Source organism: Strix aluco, chromosome 25, assembly GCF_031877795.1.
Source record: "Strix aluco isolate bStrAlu1 chromosome 25, bStrAlu1.hap1, whole genome shotgun sequence".
In the NCBI taxonomy this organism is placed as follows: Eukaryota; Metazoa; Chordata; class Aves; order Strigiformes; family Strigidae; genus Strix; species Strix aluco.
The window spans coordinates 2,588,279-2,610,298 of NC_133955.1; the positions used below are offsets into that span (position 1 = coordinate 2,588,279).

The 22,020-nt window shown below is 48.8% G+C and overlaps 1 protein-coding gene across 1 annotated transcript in view; it reads right to left on the minus strand.

Annotated features, from left to right (window-relative positions):
• Positions 1–15,812, minus strand: part of PKP1 (plakophilin 1) — a 42,422-nt gene extending 26,610 nt beyond the window's left edge. Inside the window, exons 1-2 of the mRNA XM_074850301.1 lie at positions 15,611–15,812; positions 8,406–8,506 (exon numbers count right to left, since the gene is read on the minus strand). Coding sequence (XP_074706402.1) covers positions 8,406–8,506; positions 15,611–15,812 — 303 coding nt within the window. The remainder of the gene's footprint in view (positions 1–8,405; positions 8,507–15,610) is intronic.
• Positions 15,813–22,020: the final 6,208 nt, after the last annotated feature.

Below are 22,020 nucleotides of genomic sequence, written 5' to 3' on the forward strand. Positions count from 1 at the left end.
AAAGCCACCCTTGGGCTGGGAGAGAAAAGTCATCACTGGCACCTTATTATTTCCATGAAGGTTCAAGGCACAAGGTGTGAAAAGCCTGTGCCTGGTGCAATAGTTCAAGTCACTGAAAAAAATCCGTATTTCCTAACCTAGAAACACCATGTGAATGAGAAATCAGCATCCTCTGCAGGCTCACCCTGAATCCCACTGCTCTGCCCCAACTTCATCCCAGCCCTGAGCACACTCAGCATCATTCCTGTCTCCAACACTCTGCAGAATTGTCATTATGTTAATTAATTAAGCCAAATATTTTCATTAACAAACTGATCTTCAGGAATGCAGTGAATCCTCTCTGCTGAGAGCTGCACAGGTAACGGCTGAAAACTTTTAAAAGGGGTTACCTAGCAGGCATGCCATCTGGGTACGAAGAAACCCTTTAGTCCCGCTGCTCTGATACCCAGACTGCTCTGTCATTTTCAGCACCAGTCTGAAGTAGTTTTCATACTTTCATTCTGCAGGTTTGCATCTAAACAGGTGAATAGCTGGAAGGGGAGAAAAGGGGAGCAAATTTTCATTGCATTTACTCCAGAGGACACAGAAAAAACCTGTTAGTACTGCAGCACAGCAGGTAACAGGTTTGGTGCATACTGCAGAGCTCCCAGGGATTTGGAAGAAGAATTTGCATGTGATAAGAAGAGCAAGGACAAGGTATGTGGGTAAGTGCAATGAGTCTCAGGGGCTCTCCTGGCAGTGGGACAAGCCCGGTGAAATTTCCAGGATGGCCGTGCACAGAGGTTCTCTCCACCCTAGTTTTGCTTTGGATGCAGCACACACACAGCAACAGCCAAGTGACCTTTCATGAAGTCATGCTCTACCCCACTGTGGATGAGTATGTCCTTCTAAGGCTGATATCATCGTCAGTTTTTCTCCATTTTCCTGGGTTCAGAAACCCTTGGGACAGTGAGGGACAGGACAGGGCTGTGGCAGGAAGGTGCAGGGAGGACTTTGCTGCTCAGTGGAGTGGGGAACCCACTCCCAGGGCTCACTGCTGGCAGCAGTGAGCTGGAGGACAGAGCAACAGCTTGTTAGCTGTGAACCCTGTCGTTTTTCTTTATGAGTCAGTATAAACTGGTATTATTTTGTAGGGCTGTCAGAAGCTTGGCAGAGCCGTGGAGCCCCTGGGCATTTGCTGAAACCAATTCAGCTAACCATGGAAGAGCTAGCTTGTTATTTATCTAAAGCTATTGTTTGCTCTCCAGTGTACTCACATGGGCTCCCTGCCAGCAGAACAGGCGAGGGAAGGTGTGAGTGTGTCTGTGTTTATAGATATAGAATTATCAATTCTGTATTTCCTGCTGTGTCTTATAGTGGCATATAGCACTGTCCTCTTTCCTGCCAGCCCTGAGATGAGTGAAGCAAAGCGACTGCCTGTTTGGAAAGACACCTTTCTGCAACACAGGGAGCCCTGAACGGCAAGTCAGTGCAGGTCCTGGCAGGGCGGGGAAGCCTTTTGCAAACTCATGGGAAAATAGTTCCCGTGTGATGTGAAGCTCATTACCAAAGTCAGTGCATGACTTTTATTGCTGATTCTAACAGATGCTTGGCTGAGCCCATTTTAATCTCTTTCAAGTGGCACGGACCTAATTGGTATCTTAGAATTCCTCTTTGCAGCAGGAGCCTGATCCAAAGCCTCCAAATCGATGAGGACTCTCCTGACAGCTTCCGTGGATTTCAGACCTGCTTACCAAATAGCCTTTGTGAATCCTTGCACAGACATAGTTGACCTGATCACTTCTTGGACTCAACAAAGTGCTGTGTCTGTGCCTTAAGAGCATCTTTCTCAGACTAAAACCTATGTCCCCAACTCAAATGTTCACCAAGACCTTCACTTCTAACACTGGAGCAAACATGGCCAAGGGAATGGAGTTCCCCATGTTTTTAGCTCTTTGCTGGATGCAGCGATCAGTGAGACAGGAGGCACAGCAAGGTAGAAGCGAGGCACTCTGCTGTCTGGAGAAGAGATGCCATCTCTGAAGGTGAAGGTGATGCTATTACATAGTCTGTGGTTTAAAGAGCCACCTGACAACAATCTTGTAACTTTTGCTGATGCCATTATGTGTGTAGAGTGAGCTCTCCCTGTGCAGAATAGCATTAGTGAAAGGAAATAATCAATCTCTCACCTTCAAACCTCATAAACCACCCAGATTTCCTAACACTCTGAATTGCATCTGTCCACTGCTTGTGGGTGTTTGCATGGGGGAGGTGGGCCAGGTCCACACCTTTAGGAGTGTGGAGAAATGCTGGAAAAGACAGGGAAGTCCCTCAAAGAGGGATTGGAGACAAGATGTAGTGATTCCCTCTGCACTGCAAGATCTGGAAACCATTTTAGAAGAGCACAGGCTGTCACCAAGACTTCTCCCCATGGGACATGAGACGTTCAGGCAGCTTGGTACCTCTCTCCTTTCAGCCAGACACCATCGTGCACTGGCAGTCCCCAGCACTCATAGGATGCAGGAGGATGATCACGTGCAGCTGGGCAACTCTGACATCCTGAATTTTAGGTTGAACTTCTCCTCCCTACTGTGAAATGAGCATGTATGTTTGAGGCCAAGACTTGGGAGCCATTCATTCATATTAAAACAAGGAGGGGAGGCATGGGGAGGAAAGGCAGCGAAGATGAGCACTGATAGCGTGCAGGTTCTCTTATCAGGCTCAAGGAGTAAGTGCTTTCCTTCACTGAAAGCAGCAAAGACCTGCCTTTAAATTAATAAGCATTTGTGGATCACCAGTTCTCAGCCTGTGACATGGGACCATTTTAGGAACATCACCTGGAATATCCAACAGTCGCACAGGACAGGTAAATAAATATCTTTAACCTCTTACTTTAACTGGTATAAAACTGCTGCTAGAGAGAAAGTCAAAATGGCATTACCCCAGTCATTGATGATGAGTCCTTTACAGTCTTTTTCTTGCATAAACCCTTTTGCTTAACGGGAAAAGTCCCTCTCCTCCTCCCACTTTCCAGAGAAGAAGAAGCATAGAGCAAGGTGCACCAGCCCCAGGAATCACACTTGGATCTCAGCACTGCCTTTCCACGTCGGAGGCCCTCCCAGATAACTGGGTGTTTCTGACTTCTGCATCTAAGGACGCGATCAGTTCATTACCTAGCTCTAATTTTTTCCCTTGCAATTTGTTTGTTTCTAGAGCAGCAGACAGAGAGAAGTAAAGGACTCCGTATAAACACGTCAGGAGCAGGTTTCTCCCAGGCTGGAGGGCAAAGCACAGGCAATGCAACATGACAGAGTCCCACCCTGAGTGATGGGTGGGGAAAACTCTTGATGCTACTTGCGAAATGCTTTAGCTGCTACCTGCTACACACTCCATTGCAGGGAGAAAAATTGCAAAACCAGCAAATAAATTGTTTATCTATTTCTGAAACGTTCTTTCCCACCTCTCCTGGATGCTGCCTTTCCATACACTTTTTCATCTGTTTTTTTATGCAGCTGAGATTTAGGTCTTGATGGCTCAGGCTGTTCTGGCCAGGGAAGGTAATGTCCAACTTGCTACTCCAAAGCATAAAGCCTCTTGCAAAACCTCACAGGGAGACCAGGGACGAGCAATGATGTGCAACAATTATAAATCTTTGTTTTCTTTGATAAGATTGTCCAAACCACTCTACTTTTGGTGTTCTTTTAAACTTCAAAGTGTCATCACAGCAAATGACAAATCTTGTCCTGAAATCCTTGTGGGACAAAGCTCCTGTTGATGATGAGAGATTTTTGTCCACAGAGGCAAAGCCAGCCAGGGATAGCAGGGAGTGTTCTTGTCTCGTGGCGAGCATCTCTCATGCAGATAATGCATTTGGGAGAGAAAGCTCTGCAACTTTCTCCCACAGAGAACATTTGTTTAAAAATCTACATACGGTCTCTAGTGCAGAAGGATCACCAAAGTGCATGTTTCTCATTAGTGCCATAACGGACATAATTGCTACAGAAACCAAGCTGGGTGGGCCAGTGCAGCACAGAGCCTGAGGCCCCAGCAGTGGCACCTGAGGAAAGCAGTGGTGGGCACTGGTGGCCCAGTAGCCACTGGTCCCAATTGTTATGTGCCAGGATCCAACTCAGTTAAGTGTTTTAATCAGAGCAGCCTCAGACATGCCAAATATTCCTTGGTCTGGGAGCAGGCCTGTTTTCAGAAGCGTTATTCACTACAAGCCCCAGGCTGAGGTCAGCTCTGTGGGGATGATGATCTGGTCCCCTTGTTGGAGGCAGAGCACCCTAACATCCTTCCCTACCCAGCACACCAGGGGCTTGTTTGCCCCTCATTCTGGGCAGTGCCGGGGGGAGCATCCTGCAGCTTACACCCACATCATGGTGGTGTAGTTCCTTCTTGTGGAAGCAGCAGCATGGGGAGGTTGGGTGTGTTTCTGCACCTTGTCTTGATACTGCCTCATCTTGACAGTGCCAAAAGAGACATGGGACCTGGAACCCCCCCGAATCTCTAGGAGGATGGACCTGCCAACCTAGCAGAGCCAGACACGAGCAGTATTGCTGCAGGTGGGAATTAAGCCTCAGAGAGTCTTTGCTGATGGCATGCACCCCGGCTCCACATGCTGCTGACCCCTTGGTGATTAGGATCTGAGAGTGCATCTCCAAAGCTGTGCCTGCAGTTGGGGTGAACAGCACGCTCGCTGCAATCCACGGGCCACCAGACAGCAACAGTGGTTTTGAGCCCAGTGCTGAACGGATCCCATTTTTGGGGTGGTCTGAGGTGTCAGAGTCAAGGGTACAGCTCATGCTGAGACTTCTCCCACCATGACTGCACTGCTTTAGGTGTCCAGTTTGGCTTAAAGCTCCCTCAGGTTTGTCTGTGTAAACTGTGGTCAGCGCTGTACTTCTGTGGGACCTCAGGCAATGCTCAGGCCTTACATCAGGGCATGGCATAGCCAGCTCCTACAGTCAGATGGCTTTGGGAACTGGTGGCCACTCATAACTCACATTGTCAGTAGGGTGACAAATGTCTCTAATGGTCTTCCGAGCTCAACAGCACCTGGATTGAAAGATCACCTAACACAGAGAGGTTTGCAGTCACTAACGCCCCCATTACTGCATTCCACCATGGTCACTGTGAAAATGGAACCAGGGACTTCATCCCTGAAGGCTGAGCCAACCCTGACACGTGAGCCAAGGAACCGCTGCAGCCAAGTGCAGCTGCTGCCCTCAGAGTCCTGTTTCTGGAGTGGTCCCACTGATTTCAGTGTTACCTACAACAATAATGAATAGAAACTCATTGTATTGCTAGTTACAGTGATGGTACAAACAAGGCACCCCACAAGAGGAATGTTGAGAAAATGGTCTTTAATAATGGGTAAATCAAAGGTCTTAGTCAGAAGTGTTGACTGATCCAGAGAGAGCTCTTCCTCCAGATCTATCATTTCTTTTGCTCTAATATTTGAACATCAATACCATAAGGTTGAGAAGAGAAGTCAGAAGCAAAAACCTTGAAATTTCCAAACACAAAACAAGACAAAAGGAGGAAGTCAGGAACAGTAGTTTTAAGAGCTGTGGGTGAGACAGAATACCTCCTGCCATTTAGAGTCACCATCTAAGGCAATGCCTTAGAGTAAGGCAATCTAAGAGCAGTGTCTAAGTTGCAGGTGCTGTGGAGCAACAACATGGACATGGATTGCCTGTTACACCTTTTTTTAACTCCAGAGGTATTAAGAGTAAGTAATTTTCCTGAATACTATACCTGCTCATTTCCCTGCAATATCTGAATTTGACTGTGCAGCTCAAAGGACTTTGCAACTTCTCAGAAACATTCACAGCACCAGCTCCAGCTGGAAAGAAGTCCAGCAATTCTGTCTTCAAAACCAGATTTGCTTTATCTTTGTTTTCATGTCTTACAACCCAGGAATTACAAACAGGAAACATTTTTTAGAATGCCTAGAACCTGCGCAGACATCAAACAGGTCCGTAGACAAAAGTTAAAGTTAACCCAAGCTGGAGGCTGGTTGTGGATGTGCGTAAACATTTAATACTTTTCTGGATGAAGCAAAATGGAGGAGGTTCCTCGGTGTGGTTGGGAGTATGGTGTCTGTTAAGCTTGTTAAGCAAAATTAGGCTTGAGGTTATATGTTCCAATGTGCCAATGGCACTTGGGACTCATCGCCCCTAACTGCAGTCATCTACCTGTTAGGTGACTGCTCCGATCCAGCTGCCAGTGGAAGGAGATAGGCATCCAGAGGGGCTGATTCATCCTGACCTGACAGATCTCCAAGATAGAGGAGATGAATCACCTCCTCGTACCTCTCTCTTTGTTGGCTATGGGAGGAGTCTAGACGACTTGTTAAGACTAAATGACTGATTTTCAGATAGACACAGTTAGGTAAGACAAATTTTACTGTGAATCCTTCACAAGTCCCAGTCCTTTTTTCTAAAGTAGCCCAGGTCCTGAAGATCTTTACCAAAAATTTCTAGAATGAAAGGCTTGTAAGATACTTAGGTTTGGAGAAAAGCTTTCCCTCATCAGTAAATGCAGAAGAGCCCTTCAGAGAAAAGCCATGAGCTGCATAAGTCCATGGTGAACCAGAAGTGACCGAACTACTGTGTCCACAGTACTCTGTGGTGTCTAATGGAGGCCTTGATCTTTGTAATCTTCTTGCAAGCTGTTCACCAGAACACCAGCATTGCTGGACTGAAACCCCCAGCAGCCAGTGGCATTTCTAACTGCCTAACATTTGTCCAGCTGTCATAATGACTGGGAAGAAGATCAGGAATTAACAAAATTAGACAATAATCCTCACACCAGCAAACTAGCTACAGTATCACCTTGCCAGCATGAGCATGAGATGGAGGGGCAGCTGCAGAGCCGGGCCTTTGCTTCCTTTCTTTTTAACAAAAACCACCTCAAACAACAAGAAACTACTGGAATGGCTGGAGCAGAGCAGTTTTTCTTAGACAAAGCATAAGAAACTCCATTCAGGAATCACGCTAGACAAACAGCAATATATCATTTAAAAAAACCATCACGATTATTTGACTTACGAAGCCACCTGTGGCTCAGGAGGTCCCTCAGCTGCAAATTTCTGGTGGCGACAAAAACACTCTGGGATGCATCACTGCCTACTTACCATGCTTAGACCCTCTGCAGAGGCCCATCACTGCCTCAGTGATGGAGATAGGATGCTTGGCTGGGTGGACCTCTGCTCTGACCCATCACAGTCACCCTTCTGGTCTTAGACCAGGCAGAAACATCACTGTCTGGGATTTAACCAGCTCAGCAAAGGACATTGAAACAAGTGTTCCCAGTCCTTCCTACTGAACCCGTAGTAGGCAGCAAACACAATGATGCAAACTTAGCAAGTGACATTGCTGCCTTGAAGCAAGCATGCTACACCAAGGCCATTAAAAAAGACAACAGATAAATCCTTCTGAAGCTGAGGAATGCTGATGCTATGAACAGGCAGAGGATCTCGCGACTACCAGGAAAAACTTCAACCCTCTGTCTGTGTGCTTGAAGCCAACATAAGTTCCTTTCCTGGTTCAACCCTTTGATGGTTGACAGGGACTGGTTTACAGTCCCAGAGTTGTTGAAAGGAGCCCTTTCTTTTTCTCATATTCAAATCCCAGATCTGTGAATTGCTGCCTTCTACTTTATAGCTGATGAAAACCCAAGGAAGAACAGACTACAGGTCTGAGCTGGAGGGGCAACACGAGCACAAGTTGTCCCAGTAGATGATGGAGTGGTTCAGAGTGATTCCCAAGAGTCTGTCACCAAGGACAAGACCAGGACCTCTGTGGAATGTATAAATTCAGGTTGCACAAAGATAAGTACTATCTCACCTGTGTTTTTTCTGGAAACCTGTAATATTTTCTTTGGAAATCACTATGGGAGAAGTGGACCACCTCTTTTCCAAGCTCAGAGAATATCTGAAAAAAGTCTGCACTAGCACTGAGATTGGGAATAGCAACACAGTTATAATGCACATACCCTGATAATCACCCGTCAACCACATTAATGTTGTTCAAGAGAAGTTTTGGTACATGGAAACAAAAATGGAAACTGTTCCAGGTGAACAGTGGATGTGCTCCAAACTTGAACTGAGTTGTAAGAGTCTGAACCCATGACTGATCCTTCAGACCTCTTGTGCCGTGTGGATATTAATCCACAAAACCAAACTAAATCTTGTCCACACTAAAATTCCCAACCACATACAACATAGATATAGCGTCCTCGACCACCCTCTTCCATTGCACTGAATTACTTTCTAAGATAGCCGTAGCCATGCATAATCTCTCTCAGGCAAGTTTCTGAAGTGCTACGACCTTGCTACATGACTGCTCCTGCTAGAGGGTGCTTTCTTTACAGGTTACCTCAGGAGTACGCCACAGTTCCCAGATAAAAGAGTATCTTACCGGATATCCCCAGCTGCTGTTTCCTGTTTGGGTTTTGGCGTAATAGCTGCCCCGGGATGTCCCGTAGCCATAACCATCAGCTAAACCATCGTACATGGAACCTGTAAATGGAAAAGCATGGTCAGCAGGAGAAAGTGAGAAACTGGTCCCAGCAGGCACCCCTTCAGGGTATAGCACTCTTTTTTCCAATGATCTTAGTTACTGAAGAATAACAGAGTTAGAAACCTTAGCATAGGAAAGACAGGCAGCAAATTGAGCCCTTGCCATTGCAGGTAACTCATAGAAGATATTTGTTTCAGAAGAGCTCTTGGAAACTCCAGACCTCAGACCACAAGCAACAGCCTAAGGTTTTCAGCACAAAATACCAAGTGCCATAAAATATACAGTGGACAAGAGCAGGCAGGGTCAGAGGCCAGGCCAATATCTTAGGTCTTTGCTGTGTGAGAGGAACTGGATGCTATTTTGTGCTATGTATCCTGGAAGGTCTGAACCTGGAACATGCTTCCCTTATTCTGACTTAGAGGTAAATTAAATTTACCTCTTCTCTGAAGGCAAAACCCACTCCCGATCCTTTTGCCAGTCTGGCTTTCCTGGTCTGAACACTAACAATCACATCAACACAGGCAGCCTGAGCAAGGCTTGATAAATTCAGTAAATAGCAAATAACAAACATGATGGGGATCTGAAATAGTCAAACACTAAAAAATTTCAACCTCCAGTCTCTGAAGATCACTCTGTGTATTTGTACTTTCTTTTCCTGAAAATTATTTCTGCAGTGCTGTGGGGATATGTGAGACTAGATCTTGGATATGTTTTGTAAAGATGCAAATATCTCAGATCAGGAGGAACCCATCAGCCATTTCTACTATTTCTCAGTGCTTTTTTTTCAAAGTGTTTGGATTTACTTATCCTAGCCCTACTGAAAGCTCTTCCAGCTGTCTCTCACCAGTAGTCCTTGGCAGTGCAATCTTTGGATCCCTCCTAAAAGTATTTTACTCAATGTTACATTCATCACTACAAGAAAAAATTAAGTGAGTCATTCTCTTTCCACAATGGAATTCCCTTAATCCCCTTCAGATGGTCCAGAAGAGTTTAAGGTAATTTGTTTCATTTTCAAAAGTGCTCAATAATTGTGGCATTCGAAGTCCCGTTATCAGGAAGCGCAAACCCTATACTCCAATTAACTTCCAGGGGAAGCTCTGAATGCCTAATGAAGTACAAAATCAGGACTTACCTGTCTTAAATTATGCACCTAAACTGGTGGGTAATGTCAGAAATATCCTAATCTCTCTGATTGTTTGATAAGACTCATCTCTTAGATAAACTGGATAAGCTTGACCACAAAGGCCCTGAAGCCACTCAGGTCTTCTACAGCCACTGATCCTTGGAATAAATCTAGTTTATTGCCTTGCCTGAGGCATCCAGAACCTGTTATGGTGATCTGGTTCATGGCTAAAAAATTCTTGCATTTTCTCAGGAAGATGATTTCCGTAGATGTGGTATAAATAATAAGATTTGCTTTCTATTGTCAATAAGAGAGGAGCAAGACTGCATGGATGGCAACATCTGAAGAACATCACTGAATGCAGAATAAGTAACAGCAGAGCAGTGTCACAGACATACACTTGTGCAGAAAACCACAGGATCTCGTTTTCCATAGACTTGGTGGGCATTGTTCCCTATTAATTGTTCCCTATTAACAGATCTCTCCAGCTCTGATGGTTTGGATACAGTAAGTTTCACAGAACTTGCTGATAAGGCAAGGAAATGGCTATCGACATGCAACAGGAGATACAATTCAGCTGTGCCCTTCACCTTGTGCTTCCTTCCCCACCCTGGGATCTCCCGGAAACTCCAGATCAGGACATTAGTGTTGGGCTTCAGCAGAAGGAAAACAAGGCTTGAAATGGTAAATCTGGGCCAGGTGACAGAGTTAGCTAGTAACAATAGTTCTGAGCACAAAGATAAGATAATCCCATGATAACAGTTTCCTGGAAATTTCTTCTTACAATCAATCTCTTGTTCTGTGCAAACATCATGCAGCTGCAGACAGGAACACCTGGGAGCATTTTCCTGACATTGTGAGTGAGCAGTTGAAAGAAAGGATTTCTGAGCATGACTCACAGGTTAATTTGACCAATCCTCCCTGGAGACCATGCTTTTCCTTTCAGGATCCATTCTTGCCATGCACTGCACTAAAGACTCTGGGGTTGAGCAAGGAGACACCAAAAATAAGCCAATTTAAGCACATCTCTAATTTTCTTTTATAAATTCACCACTACATGGCCAAATTCAAGAGATCAGGCAGTTCCTGCAATTTTATGTTCTTCAGTTGTTGAAGAGTTGCCTTCACCTCCAAGAACTGGTATATAAGAGCTTATAAAGATATAATTACATATAACCTCAAATGTTCAAGGCATTTTGAAGCTGCCTTGCTGGTTGGAGAAGGTGATTCTCCTGCCACCACACAACTGTGATTTATTGCTTGGAGAGCTCAGACTGAAGGCCAGGAAGAACCTGGGGATTTTCTGATGAAGGTGGCTAAAGAAAACGTAATCTTTGTTTAGTCCTGCAAGTTTAGACACTTCTCTGCCTGGTTCATCTTGAGAACCAGCTTGGAGGTGTATCACCAGCCCTCAGGGAGAGGAAGGATATTCCTCTTTTCAGCCACCTCAAGGGTAATGACCATAAAAGCTGGTCACAGATCCTGAGAATCTATCTCCTGAAAAAAACATTTTGACAGGGAGTGGAAATGCTCTTTGGGGAAGCTGCCTCCCTGGTGCTTTTTTCTAGCTATGTCCATATGTCCGTGTCCCATTTGTTGTCATCCAAGCAGCTCTTTAGGTCTCTGAAGTGCCCACTTGCACTTGGACAGGACAGAGCCAGCTAAACCCACTGTATTAGTAGTACATAACAGATGGGACAGAGGCAGAAAAGGCATGGATGAGAATCACTCAGATGAAGCACAGTCTCCCAGGGACTGTGGTTGTGGGCAGAAAATACCCCTGAGGGCTGCTCAGGTGCTGGCTGGGCTGCCATAGAGACCCCTCTCTCACAGCCTCAAATTGTCATTCCCCAAAGGCATTTCCCTCAAAACTTGGTCCATCTAAAATCTCATTTAACTGCAATGGGACAGCTCATGAGAGTAAAAACTAACTACAACAGGTAAGGATTGCAAGATCTTGCACTTAATCACTGTGAGTCCCGCTACATACTCACCTTGCCCTCATCCTCCTCTCTATAGCTGTTATCGATCATTGCAGAGAAAACTGAGTCTTCCATCTAACCAAATATGCCTGTGCTTGATGAGTTACTTTCTTCAAAGGCAACATTACACCCCTTGAAGCTAAGAGACTGATGGCAGGGAGAAGAATTGTGTGAAAAGGGTGATTTTTCAAACACAACAGTGAAAGTCTTCGGCCAGGCACATAAATCTAACATTGTGGAAACGGATGAATGTTAATAAATATTAATCTGTGGCAGGGAAAGGCAAGACAAGGACCAGTCACTGGTAGTGCAGGCTAGACAAGTTAAATAAACTATGCATGGCTTTAAAACAATAAGGATGATTAAACATAGGAAAAACGTAGTAAGAGAAGAGGGCCTGTGGGAGGCACAAAGCAAAGACTGAATGCCTCCTAGGAGAGAAGTGTTAGTGAAATCCCAGAAGTTGAGATTCTTGCAGGAATGGCCAAACTTCATTTCTGCCCTCTGGCCTATGAGCTAAAGGGTTTTGGTATTTTTTTCTATACCAGTAAGCTAAGGTTTGTGGAGGAGTGGATGGCTTTCACAGAATCATCTCATGCTGGGGAAAGGTCACAGAAGTCTTCAAAAGACATGCTATCCCCAAAATTTCCTCTTCCCTTCACATCAGAGCAATGATGCCCATTAGAGCTAGGTGGGATTTCTCCCCTGTCAGCCACAGTCAGCATAGCAAACCTCTAAATCACAGCTCAGCTGCGAGTCAGTTGGCTACAGCACTCCTCGGTCGGGTTTCCTCAGATCTTTGCTCCCTGCTATACCCTGTCAGCCAGTGACAAGTCACTGGCAAAACTTTTCTTTAGCCAGAGGACTTTGAAGACTGGTGCTGTTGGCTACGAGGAGCTGGTTCGGCTTGGCCTGGCCTTTTCTCGTGCCATGCCACTGAAATTCATTTTCCCTGGAAATTCGCATGACTTGTAAATTCAGAGGTAGACACCCAGTTAGCTATTCCCATGATGAGAAGGGCAGGTATGCCCTAGGGCAGACCCCACAGACCCTAAACCCAAGGAGGACAGACTCCACAGACCCCAAATTCTGCAGCCATCCTTGGCAACACCCATAGCTACCGTGCTGAGAAAAGGCCCCACTGTGGGTGCAGGATTATGTTGCTTGCAACTGGTTTCTGCTCACTGCCCTACCCCAGTGCACTCCAGTTTGAGACCAGATGGATTATCTTGCCCTGCTGTGACTTGTGCACACACTGGGTGACACCAGATCTTCAGAGAGAGGCCACCATGCCTTGACTTGCTGACTCCCAATAACCAACTAATTTTATGTATCCATCAATTATCAAGACCCTCTAAAGAAACTCCAGTTATGGGTTACAACAACGTCTATCCCTGGTACATGCAAAAGGGGTCCATGTACATGCTCCCTATCCTACATACAGAGGCACAAGCATTCCTGAAGCTGGGAGAAGCTCTGTATTGTGCTTCAGCTCCTGCTTAAATCACAGATCAAAATGTAGCAACAAATGTCTGGACCTGGACCAATACCTGACCAGACACGCGCAGAAAACTGTCTGGGTGCAGAGGGAACAAAGCACTCAAACTTTATCAAGGGGCTTTGTGAATTCCCCAGCTTGTGCTGCTTTTGAGGAGCATCTCTGAGAAATCATGGGGGCATGCGGGTAGCTGATGTTGGAGGAGCGTTTGAACAGGCAGATATCCACACCTGACAGACCCACGTAGCCTGTTTGTAGGAAACATTAATGCATCTCATGAGGTTTGCTCAGCTAACCTTGGGACAAACAGCAGTAAAAATCAATAGTTGAAAGTTTAGCCTGACCCTCTCAGGCTTCAGGGCAGCAGAAACCCCCAAGAATAAATGGCAATTTCTTGCCCTTCTGGAATTCTGTCCAGAAATGCCCCGAGAGCAGCTGTTGGTGTGAATCAGCCATCAGGACCTTCCTGCTGGCCAACCTCCCTGTGGTGGGAACAGGACAGCCTCAGCCCCGTGTTTGGAGGCAGCTCCTGGGAGCTGGATGTGACTCAGCTTCCCTGGGATACAGAAACCAGAGCTGCACATTTCCACGCAATTCCCATTCCCAGACTTTTCCAAAAGTGTCTGGAGGAGGGGTTTAGCTTCAGCCTGTTGAGCAGAGATGGGCAGCTTGGGAAATTTTTTTTCTTTTTCTTTTTTTTCCCCCAGAGGTTTCACCTGGGCTCCTCTCCAAGTGGAATAATTCCCTTCTGCCTCCCTTCCTTCCTGTCTATGGGAAGTAGTGGGAGACATCTCTGCCCCATTCCCCTTGAAATACCCCTGCACTGGAAAGGGAGGCTGGCAGTGCCCCAGTCCTCATCCAGACCCTCTTGTCTTATCTGGGTTTGTATTTTATTTTGTCAGGTCTGACACCAGAACACCTTAAGCAATAAAGCCTCTTGAGGTAGGAGGAGATTTGCATCTTCCATTTTGGTGCCAGAAGGAAGGTCTCCTTGCCCTGTCCTCCACCCACCCATTGGAGTTTATGTCCACAAACACACAAAAAAAGAGAAAGCATAGATTTGTTTCTGGAGGTGCCCATCATGGATCACTACACACATGCCATCCACCTTGTAGCTGCTCTATTTCCTCCATCACAGCAACTGCAATGCACACAGCCAGGATGGCTCCTGTGGGAGCACCACCTCCACTCATCACCCAGTAGCCTAGTGCGACACAGCTTCTCTTGGTAAACCAGCCCAAAGTGTATGTCTGGACCATGACACCTCACCAGCACTGGATTCAGCCTCATGATCCAGTTTGGAAAAGCCGCTGGGCAACACATAGTCCTCAAAAGAGGTGGCAGAGACTGGCCCAGCTCACCCATCTTTCCAGCGAACACACCTCTACATGCTGCTCACTCCGGATGCAGCTGAGTCCCAGCCCCTCTCTCCCCCAAAGTCCTGGGCTTTCCGCTTCCCCATGAATTCATCCAGGCCAGTGAGCTCGCTGCAGCTGCTGGCAAAAGCACCTCTGAGAGCCAGGAGGTTTTCACTGTGGCTGTCACAACCCTCTGGGTTTGCAGCTTCTGGCTGGGGAAAGCTGGGGTTTACCTCCAAATCAGCTTTCTCCAGATGCAAGGATGGTGAATAAAACCATTTGCCAAGTCTTCACCCAAAGAGGAAGGTATTCCAGTACAAAACTCGGCTCCAGGACTCAAGGGACTACTTGCTTTCTACGGCACGGACTCAATGCACGGAGGTGGACTGGCTGCCCAGACCCCTACACCCCTTTCTACCCATCTGCAAAAGGGGGGGGGGCTGCAAAGCATCCCCACTGAACACAGGCCACTGTGGTAACAAAAGGACGTGGCTCCTCCTAACTTATCTCCTTCCTACCCTTCACACTGGTGTGTCCCTGAGGCTCCCACACTTCTCAGCCTGCAAATGGGAGAAATGTTAGGAGCTTCAGAGACGAGTCCCGAGCTCAGATTTACATCCTGTGAGCAGGCAGAGCTGCCTGCTCTCCACCTGCCACAATGCTCAGGAGACGGCCGAGCCCCAGCCTGTGGCCAGCTCCTGGCCCCATGGCAAGGTGGAAGAGCAACGCTGTTAGCTTTGGCCGTCCACAGGAGGGGACGGGTCTGGTGGCGGATACCAACCTTGGGGGCACTCACAGAGGAAGGATTCACAAAGGTTAGGCAGCTACTCCAGCTTTACAGCCAGGGAACAAATGGTTAATAACACCACACTGAAATGTCCGAGGAGTGCCTCGGGGAAGTGGAGCAGTGCAACACTCCCGGGAGATCAGCTCCAGCTGGGAGGTCCACACATCCAGCTCCGTTTCATGTCCTAACTCTTCCATCCAGTGCAAGAGACCTCGGCATGCCCTGCCCAGGGTAACCCGTGAGAGACACAAACCAGTCTGTCCCCCACAAACAAAACCCTGCAAAAACACCCTACAACATCTGCTCTGTCCCCAGAGGAGACTCCCTTGCTGTCCAGAGCGCAGTGGGATTTTACCTCGATTGGAGTGGCCCACACTCGATGACACAGATGACTTCTGCTTCTGCCGCTTGACCGTCATCATCACTTGCTCTTGGACCCGCTGTTTTCCTGTGCCCTTAGTCTTCAGCTTGTGGTCCGAGGGCAGGGCCAGAGTGGAGCTGGCCTGGTCTTGGAAACACTCATATGCCAACGCTGTTTTCAGTGGAGAGTGAAGCATGGCTGCAAGCAGACCGTGGGGCTTGGGGGGAGAGGGGACTGCACTTCACCTGACCGTGCACGACACAAGGCGACAGCAAATGCGTCTCGTGCTGAGGTTAATCTCCCAAACCCCTCCTTGCCATACGTCCCCCGACCGAGGGTGTCTCAGGGCTCCTGCTCCCGGCTCAGCTCCCCGGCGTGTGAGCAGGCACACCCTCTGCCAGACTGGATATACAGCCCTGCCTGCACACACCCACGCGCTCCCCGCTGCAGCTCGCTCGCAGCCCCCGCGCTGCCGCTGCAGGGCACGAGGCTCCTTGCTGCCCTTGCCCCAAATCTGCCTCCCCCAGCCTGTGCCAAAATGGACTGATTGAGGTGGGCGTGTGGGTGCCAATGGGGAGCAGGCAAGGCTGGGATGCATGAAGGTTGGGGATGGACATCACTGTCCCCTTCACTGTGAAGGGCTCACAAGTGAGGCTTTGTGGGTCTGGGTAGGAAACGGTGCTCTTCAGCAGCCGGAGGGCTGGAGGATCTCCCACACAGCCTGCTCGTCTTGTATTTTACTATTTCCCTTAGTCTAAACTGGATCAAAATGGTATCTCAGTGCCAAGAGCCTGGGGACGCCCCTGCTAGTAAGAGGCAGCATTGCACATGCCATGGGTCAGAGGAGCAACGCTGCCCTCAGTGCCCGTTCCTGCCTGGGGGTCCAGCCTCTGTCTTGCCAAGATGCTCCCAGGTCAATGTGTCCAGCTCCCCATCTGCAAAAAAGCTTCCTCTGCCTGCAGAAGTGGCAAAGCCACCCCGCTGAGCCCAGGACTGCAGGGTCGCCTGCAGAGCGCCTGAAGTGGGGGTCATGGAGGGTCCTGCTGGCTTCAGGGTGGTGTTGTGTTCATGGGGGTGAGATGTCTTCCTAAAGGGGGTCCCACTTTTTGCAGGGACAGCCCTATGGAGAAATCAGGGGACCTGCCAGGCAAAGAGTTGGGGCAATCTTTGCAAGTAACTTGGGGTAGCATGGAGAAAAATAGGACTTTTAGCAAGCAGAATAGAAGATAAAATGGCTGTGCAAGAAATGACATGCCAGGTTATGAATTTAAGCAGAGAATTTTCTCTCTGCCAAGCCACACTGCAGCAACTCGTTTGCAGAGAACCGAACACCTCGGTGCTGGTGTGACCAGTTTCAGGTCACAGCAAGTGCTGACAAAGCTCCTGCCAAGCCACAAGAGGTTGATACAGGAGAAGAGGCACAAACCCCATCAGGAGAGAGGCCGAGGGGAGGGTGCTCAGGGCAGAGGTTTCCTGGGCCCCCCAGGACTGGGGTCAGCACACAGCCCAGAGAAGGGCTGGGAGGAGCAGACTCCTCTGTGCTGCTGGATGGAGGGTGCTGTAGTGGAGAGGACTTGTGGGGTTTCTCTCTGGTGGGATTCATCAGTGCCCAGGGTCTGGCTGCCTGCAGGCCTGGTGCTTTCAGCACACAGATGCTGGGTCCCTCCATGAAAGCAGTGGGAAAGCACTTTATTTCATTCTTGTTCATCAGATTTTGTGTTTCCCTCATGGCTTGTGAGCACGCAGGTGCCGTATTTCATATTTCATAGGAACAAGAGCAGTATCAGAAATCACAGGGAATGCTCCTGGGGAAGATGAACATTGTGCACCTTCCTCTTCTGATGCTCCAGGATGCTCCTCCAATGAAACCCAACAGTAGCAACCCAAGCTTTGTCAATGAGACACAGGACTAGAGCAACTAGAGTGTAATTACCTTTGGTTCCCTCTCCCCATGTTTCCTGACACCTCACCCAAGGGATGCAATGGTTTCACTCTGCTCCATCACCCAACCAGCCTGGACATTTAGCCCATGCCCAAGCAAGGCCAGCTGGGATGAGGGGTAAGTGCTGCCGAAGACCGGGTGGCCAATGCCCAGTGAGATGGAGGAGGATTTTCTGTTGCCCCTGTGCATTTCACAGAGTGGGGATAAGTCTGTGTGCATCCAGTCCAGGCAGAGAACAGCGAAGCAATACCTGGGTGTTGTTTTCCTCTGTCCTACTTGTTTCTCCTGAAAGCTTGTTATCGATGCCAAACGATGTTTTCGCAAATCAATGACAGGCTGTCAGCGTCAGATGGCTTCTGCACAACAAAGTGCCCAGCTCTTGCAAACCTGTAATGTCATTTCCCCCACGGCAAGGAACAGCCCTCACCCTGTCCCTGCACGGGAGAGCCAAGTGTTTATCACATCCCGTCATTTGCTGGCGGATAATACAAATGCTACGCTCTGGCATCTGCCCTGTTTCATAACTCACCCAAAATGCTGAGCTGGGCTGTGGAGCTGGGGACAAGCAGCTTACAGAGGCTTTCAAGAAACAACAGTTTCTTCAGGTGAGTTTGCACGGTCTAGCCCAAGGGAGGGAATCTCCTGGGTTTTTGCAAGACTCCAAACCCATCTCTAAAAGAGCAAAAGGGACTTAAATAAAGGAGTTTATTGCACTTCTATGCAAACTGTTGTTTCTGCTCTGAATCACAAGCTGGCGATGCTTACTGAGCAGGGCATGGTGAGTGTCATCCCCAGCAAGCCCAGCGCAGCACCGGCGCAGCAGCAGAGCTTGCATCTACCAGCGCCTGAAGCAAATTCCCTGTCTGCCTTTCTGTCTGGAGCTCGCAGGCAGCAGCGGGGGAAGGCTGAAAGGGAAACAAAACCTGTGCCGAATTTGGGGCGCAATTGGCAAAAGATTGGAGAGTTAAAAAAAAATTAAAGTAAAGAGGCAACCAGTGATTTGAAGGAGACAGGGGCCTTCGCTGCGGTCCGATGGCTGCATGTGCGCGCACCAAGCATCGCATGGCGATGCCGTGAATCACCGCTCCACACCCCACACAGGGACACGCCTTGTGCATCTGGCCTCTTCAAAGCATTTTTGTACGAGTTCCTAGGATTCCTGCCAACTTGCTGATTGCAATCAAAGGGCTCGCTGGCCCAATACTGCTCCCAGAGCCGTGCAGGGTTTGCTGTTCAAACTTGTCAGGCGCTCCTGAGCTGAAAGTGTCTACGGATTGCTGCAAAATCTGCCGGGGGAAAATAGTTGGCCCCCAAAATTGGTGATAGGAAGTCCTGCTGTGTTGGGGTTTTTTTAGCACCTAGTGTTGCTTCTTCCTCAGGGTGGATAGTCACCAGGAGGGACAGAGATAAAGGTGCTGCGAATTTCCTGCATTTCCCAGGATAATGCCATTTTCTGAGCAGTGACTCAGCCTCTCCCCAGCACAGCTGAGACTTCCCAGAGCCTGGCAAGGTTTCTCCAGGAGGAAACCTGCTCTTCAGATTTGCAAAGCCTTAGTTTCACTCTGCCTCTCATGAAAGGCTCTCTTTCTTCTGTGGGACCAGAAAGCATCACAGGAACCGGGCAGATGGAGAGCTCAGATCCAACAGGGTAACCAGGATCCAGCTGAAAGTGAGCATGGAGCTGCCAAGTTGAGGAAAGCCACACAGGAGCCTGCTGAGACACGCAGAAAGGTTGTTCTTGAGCAAAACCTTCCCTTCACTTCTCGCACTGAGATGTTGTGGGAGGACAAGAAGGCAACAGGGCCAGGCAGATCATGTACTGGCCCCTGGCAAAGCAGGTAGACTTTACCAAGCCCCAGAGATCTCCCATTGTGGGCAGGAGCTTAGGTGAGGAAAGTAAGGAAATCCCTGATTTGTCCACAAAAAGGAAGGATGGCTCTGGTAGAGCAGCTGCAAGGCTACATGCAGCAAGATGAAAGCCTTGTGTAATGGAGATAAAGTACCTGGGAACAAAGTTAATGCATCATTAAGGTGTGCCCTAACAGAAACATGGAATAATGTAGCTAGAAAGGGACTGACCCTCTGCCCAAAGGAGGGCCAACTTTGCTGAACCAGGTTGGGACTCAGTTGCTCCAGACCTTGTCCAGTTGAGGTTTGATGGAGATCCCAGTCTCTCTGGCCTCTCTCCCAGTATTTGACTATTCTCATGGTGAATTTTTTTCCAGTATCTGAGAGGAATTTCCCATGTCCCAGCTTGTTCTGCTTGCCTGTCTTCCTCTCCCCATGCACCTCAGAAGATCTGGCTCCATCTCTGCATCCTTCAGTTAATTAGCTGCAGAGAGCTGTAAGATCCCTCCAAACTTTCCCCTCTTCAGTCTGAACCAATCCAGCTCTCCCAGCCTTTCCTTACGTGTCCTGTGCTTCACTCCTGACCATCTTGGGGCTGGAGAGCAGGCCAAGCCCTTGCCAATGCCAGCTGGACCTCCATGGGCTCAGGTTCCTGGTTCCCTGCTTTTGTTGCCCCTGTTTGTGGCAGATGGCAAATGTAACGCACACAAGGGGACATGAAGTTGGGCAGGACATCTGTGGTCTGGAGACCACCCTTAAAGCTCTGTGCAGGAACCTGCAGGTGCCTGACAGCAGGTGCAGACTCGGCGTTATCAAGGCTGAGGATACAGGTTGTCCCTTGTGCCCTTCCCTACACTCGGACATCCCCTGACAAAGAGTCACATCTCAGGTCCCACCTTTGATGAGCAACACCATCACGACTCTGAACTGCTTACAGTTCAGTGGGCTGTGCAGGTTTGTCAGCAGCTAAAAAGGGACATGCCTTGGTCAGCAGGTCACTCTGGAAACAAGCACCAGGAGTGGCCATGCAGCTGCCAGGGAAGGGCAGGCACCAGGGAGGTGCCCTGGGAGGGGAGGATGGTGATGGAGAAGGAAGGAGCACTGCTTCCCCTCCAGGTGGAGGCCATCAGTTTGGCCAATCCACCCAGGTTTCATTTCCTTGGGTCCCCATCTCACTCGAGGAGCCTCTACAAAATCAGTCAAGCAGTTGCTGATCTCCTCCCATCTCTACCCAGTACTCTCTGCCAGGGAAATGTCCAGTTCAGGGTGAGTTCAGCCCGTAATGGTCTCTTCACCCATCTCTGTGAAGCAGATGCACTGCGAGGGAAAAGCTTCACACCAAGACTAACCATGTGGGACCTTGCTGGCAAAGCCCCTCCTTGCTATAGTCCTTGCCCAGCAGCCCAAGGGCAGAGCTTGTGACAGTGTTCGAGTGAGTCTGGGGTAATGAACTCCTTTGTAGACTGAGTCCCAGGAGGCTGCATGAAGATCCCAGTTCAGGATTGCTGGGGCTCGCCCTCTCCCAAGGACTTCCCTGGTGCTGGTACACGTCAGTGACAGGTTGTTACATCTGCAGGAGAGGACATGTGGGAGGGTGTGGGTGCAATGAGGGACTCCTTGTGCTCATGGCACTTACCTTTGGTGGGGTTGCTGCCTGTTCTCAGGGACCAATTAATTACCTGGGGTTGCAGCGAGAGGCTTCCCTTGGAAGTGGACAATGCTGCTGAGATAAGCATGGGAGGTTGGTCTACATGTCAGTGTCATGCTACTGCCCACCACGTCCAGCCATGTGCACTCGGGGCTGTGGTCTCGTGCCTGCCTGTGAGGACGTGCCAGCCCCTCAGCAAGGTTGTCTTCCCACTACAGGCTACCAAGTGACAGGGAATCCTGCTTGACCATGCCCAGAAGACCTGATAGGCCTCTGTTGTAGAGACCTTCTCCCCAGATTCAGCTACCTGCTCTGTTTCTCTAGGTCTTGAGGACTACCCAAGGACCTGGCCAGAGCCTCTCTTGCTACTAGATGTTTAATGGGTTGAAGAGTCCTCCATCTCCATGCCATGCCATGTCTGGCAAGTCCAGAGGGAGCTGTCTGTCAATGGAGGCAGTGCTTGAGGGTGTCTGGGGTTGGAATAACCATGTGGGAGAAGACCCCACATGGCCATGAAAAACCCCAGAGATAACATAAATGTGTTTCGGAGGCCCCATGGGGTGCATGAGCATTACCTGGGTGGTGCCCTCTAAATGCAGTCAAGTCAGGTCCTGCCAGGTGCATCTGCTGCTTCCAGGAGTGGTTGGAGGGAGGGCAGGGGTGTGGGGCACCATCCCCAGGGGTCATGCTGCCAGGCCCAGGAGCATATGAACGCACTTCACAAAAAGTCAAGGAGAGGACTTGAGCCCATGCCCACAGTAAGTCAAGACACAGTCCAGGGATGTGACTACAACCAAATAGATGTAAATGGTCCCCTGCAGTTGGGGACCCAGGTGGAGAAGAGCAGGTATACAGACACCTCAACCAGGATGGTACCTGGACTCCTCGCCTCCCCATGCCTGTTGCAATCTGGACCCTGCAAGGAAGGGAGAGCTTGTTCCCACCAAGACAGGACAAAATTTAGAA